The sequence below is a fragment of the Sardina pilchardus genome, chromosome 6 (genome assembly GCF_963854185.1).
Source record: "Sardina pilchardus chromosome 6, fSarPil1.1, whole genome shotgun sequence".
Taxonomy (NCBI): domain Eukaryota; kingdom Metazoa; phylum Chordata; class Actinopteri; order Clupeiformes; family Clupeidae; genus Sardina; species Sardina pilchardus.
This window is the reverse complement of record NC_084999.1, coordinates 21,884,713-21,887,212: the sequence shown is the minus strand read 5'-3', so window position 1 is coordinate 21,887,212 and position 2,500 is coordinate 21,884,713. Positions and strand designations below refer to the sequence as shown.

The following is a 2,500-nucleotide window of genomic DNA, read 5'->3' as shown; positions in this document are numbered from 1 at the left end:
AATTAGCCTTCAGCTCCTCCAGAGCCTTGGCAATGGCCTTCTCTTTCTCGGCATAGTCCTGAAGAGAAAGAGACAATAGGGGAAAGGAGAGAAAGAGAGAAAAAAAGAATGAAATAAGGTATTGTGTTTATGTTTTTTTTTTTATGTCTATTTTTGCGGCGTGATTAACATATCCAAGCATTGGTGTGGGTGTCCTCAGGCTTGTAATGTTCCTCTTGGTGAGTCACTTCAGCTGGTACCATAAATTTGAACAATGTGTGTGTATGTGTGTACGTCTGTCTCTCTCTCTCTCTCTCTCTCTCTCTCTCTCTGTGTGTGTGTGTGTGTGTGTGTGTGTGTGTGAGAGAGAGAGAGAAAGACTGTGTTTATGTATTTGTGTCTGTTTATGTGTTAGCTAGAGAGGGGGTGGTTTTGCGTACCCACCCACACATACATACATCTTTCATCTATGGACAATGTCTGTGGAGTTTGTTTCTCTGGTTCTCTGGAGTTGGGTGTCTGCAGACGGCAACCACAGACGGCCAAAAATAATTCTGCACCATTGTCACCATGGCAATGCAATTTATATTCCTCACATGGAAGCGAGTCTTGGTCCCACCCCAAAAGAGAGAGCATCAGAGAACACATTGGCTCCATGGCTGGATGGCGCAGCTTAATTCTAAATGCCGACGGAGTGCACCAAGCCTTCACTGACCACCAGCCAGCGGATGCCAATATCAGCCATGGGCGTTGTTCTGAGGACAGTCAATTTGTGTCCGTTCTCGTGTTTCCAAAGTTTCCCCCTTTAATTAACAGACTTGAACAAATACATTAATCTCATCTTGGTACTGAGTATAAAGCATCTTGGTTTTTTTCTTTAAACAACAACAACAACAACAACAAAGAAATCAGATGAACAGTATACAACTTTCACCATTTTGTTTTCACATAACAAAAGAAGATTGCAAGTCACTGCATACAGAGCTATTCCATTACTGTAAGCTTAGTCCTATCTACAGTAGGTGTTCATCCCTCTGCTAGATGTGTACTGTATGTGGTCAAGCATCTCTGGGTATCCACAGTGCGGTCTTCGTGGAGACATGCTCAAATATGTCTGAGTAGCCATATTGCTGTGTTAATGGAGACGTGGGGCACTGTGTGTGTTTGTGTGTGTGTGTGTGTATTTGTCTGTGTGTGTGTGTGTGTGTGTGTGTGTGTGTGTGTGTGTGTGTGTGTGTGTGTGTGTGTGTCATGCAACCATGCTCAGTGCTAGAAGGAGATGTGATCTGGGTTGAAGGCAGCCCTGAACCTCCACAGTCTGATAGGGAGATTCACTCACAGCCCTGGAACACTCATTCAGCCATGAAAACTGGAGTACACACACACACAAACCACACACACACGTCTTCCTGAAAACTCCCACTGTGCTGCTTGTCTGGGAGCTGTGGATGTGCTTGTCTGGGTGGATGTGCTTGTCTGGGTGCTGTGGATGTGCTTGTCTGGGAGCTGTGGATGTGCTTGTCTGCGTGCTGTGGATGTGCTTGTCTGGGTGGATGTGCTTGTCTGGGAGCTGTGGATGTGCTTGTCTGGGTGCTGTGGATGTGCTTGTCTGGGAGCTGTGGATGTGCTTGTCTGCGTGCTGTGGATGTGCTTGTCTGGGTGGATGTGCTTGTCTGGGAGCTGTGGATGTGCTTGTCTGGGTACTGTGGATGTGCTTGTCTGGGTGCTGTGGATGTGCTTGTCTGGGTACTGTGGATGTGCTTGTCTGGGTACTGTGGATGTGCTTGTCTGGGTGCTGTGGATGTGCTTGTCTGGGTACTGTGGATGTGCTTGTCTGGGTGCTGTGGATCTGCTTTTCTGTGTGATGGACTGGTGAGTATCTGTTTGACTAACTGCTGCCTCTGTTCTTGGCCCGGTTTGGCCGCAACGGAATTCAGCCGTTTCACACGCAGATGTGACCGTGTAAGTAGTTGTGCCCTCTGCTCCTGTCTAAGACACGTCACATCACTCGTTCTTTACTCTTCTGCTTCTATCTCTCTCTCTCTCTTTCTCTTTCTCTCTCTCTTCTCACTTCTTTTTTTATTCCCTCATCACCTCCCATCTTGCTCCTCTTCCTTCGTCCCTTCTTTTCGCTCTTCAGGTCTCATGATCAATCTTCCCACTCTCCTCCCCAATCTGCTCTGAAATTCTAATTTTGGCAAAAGATGTGTGCGTTCTCTCTCTCTCTCTCTCTCTCTCTCTCTCTCTGTGTGCGTGTGCGTGTGTGTGTGTGTGTGTGTGTGTGTGTGTGTGTGTGTGTGTGTGTGTGTGTGTGTGAAGTGTGTGTGTGTGTGTGTGTGTGTGTGTGTGTGTGTGTGTGTGTGTGTGTGTGTGTGTGAGCGCAGGCGGAAGCACTGCTAGCCACTTAGAGCATCTGTCGCTCTAACGCACCCTTCTGGACCTGTGTTTGTGTGTCTGTCTGACGACAGAGAGAGAGAGTGAGAGAGAGAGAGAGAGAGAGAGAGAGAGAGAGAGAGAGAGA

The 2,500-nt window shown here is 47.5% G+C and overlaps 1 protein-coding gene across 1 annotated transcript in view; it reads right to left on the bottom strand.

The window, feature by feature from the left end:
- LOC134083409 (G patch domain-containing protein 8) overlaps positions 1–2,500 on the bottom strand; it is a 70,864-nt gene that overhangs the window by 33,726 nt on the left and 34,638 nt on the right. Inside the window, exon 2 of the mRNA XM_062539736.1 lies at positions 1–58. This exon is cut by the window's left edge and continues 86 nt beyond it. Within this exon, the coding sequence (XP_062395720.1) occupies positions 1–58 (58 nt within the window). The remainder of the gene's footprint in view (positions 59–2,500) is intronic.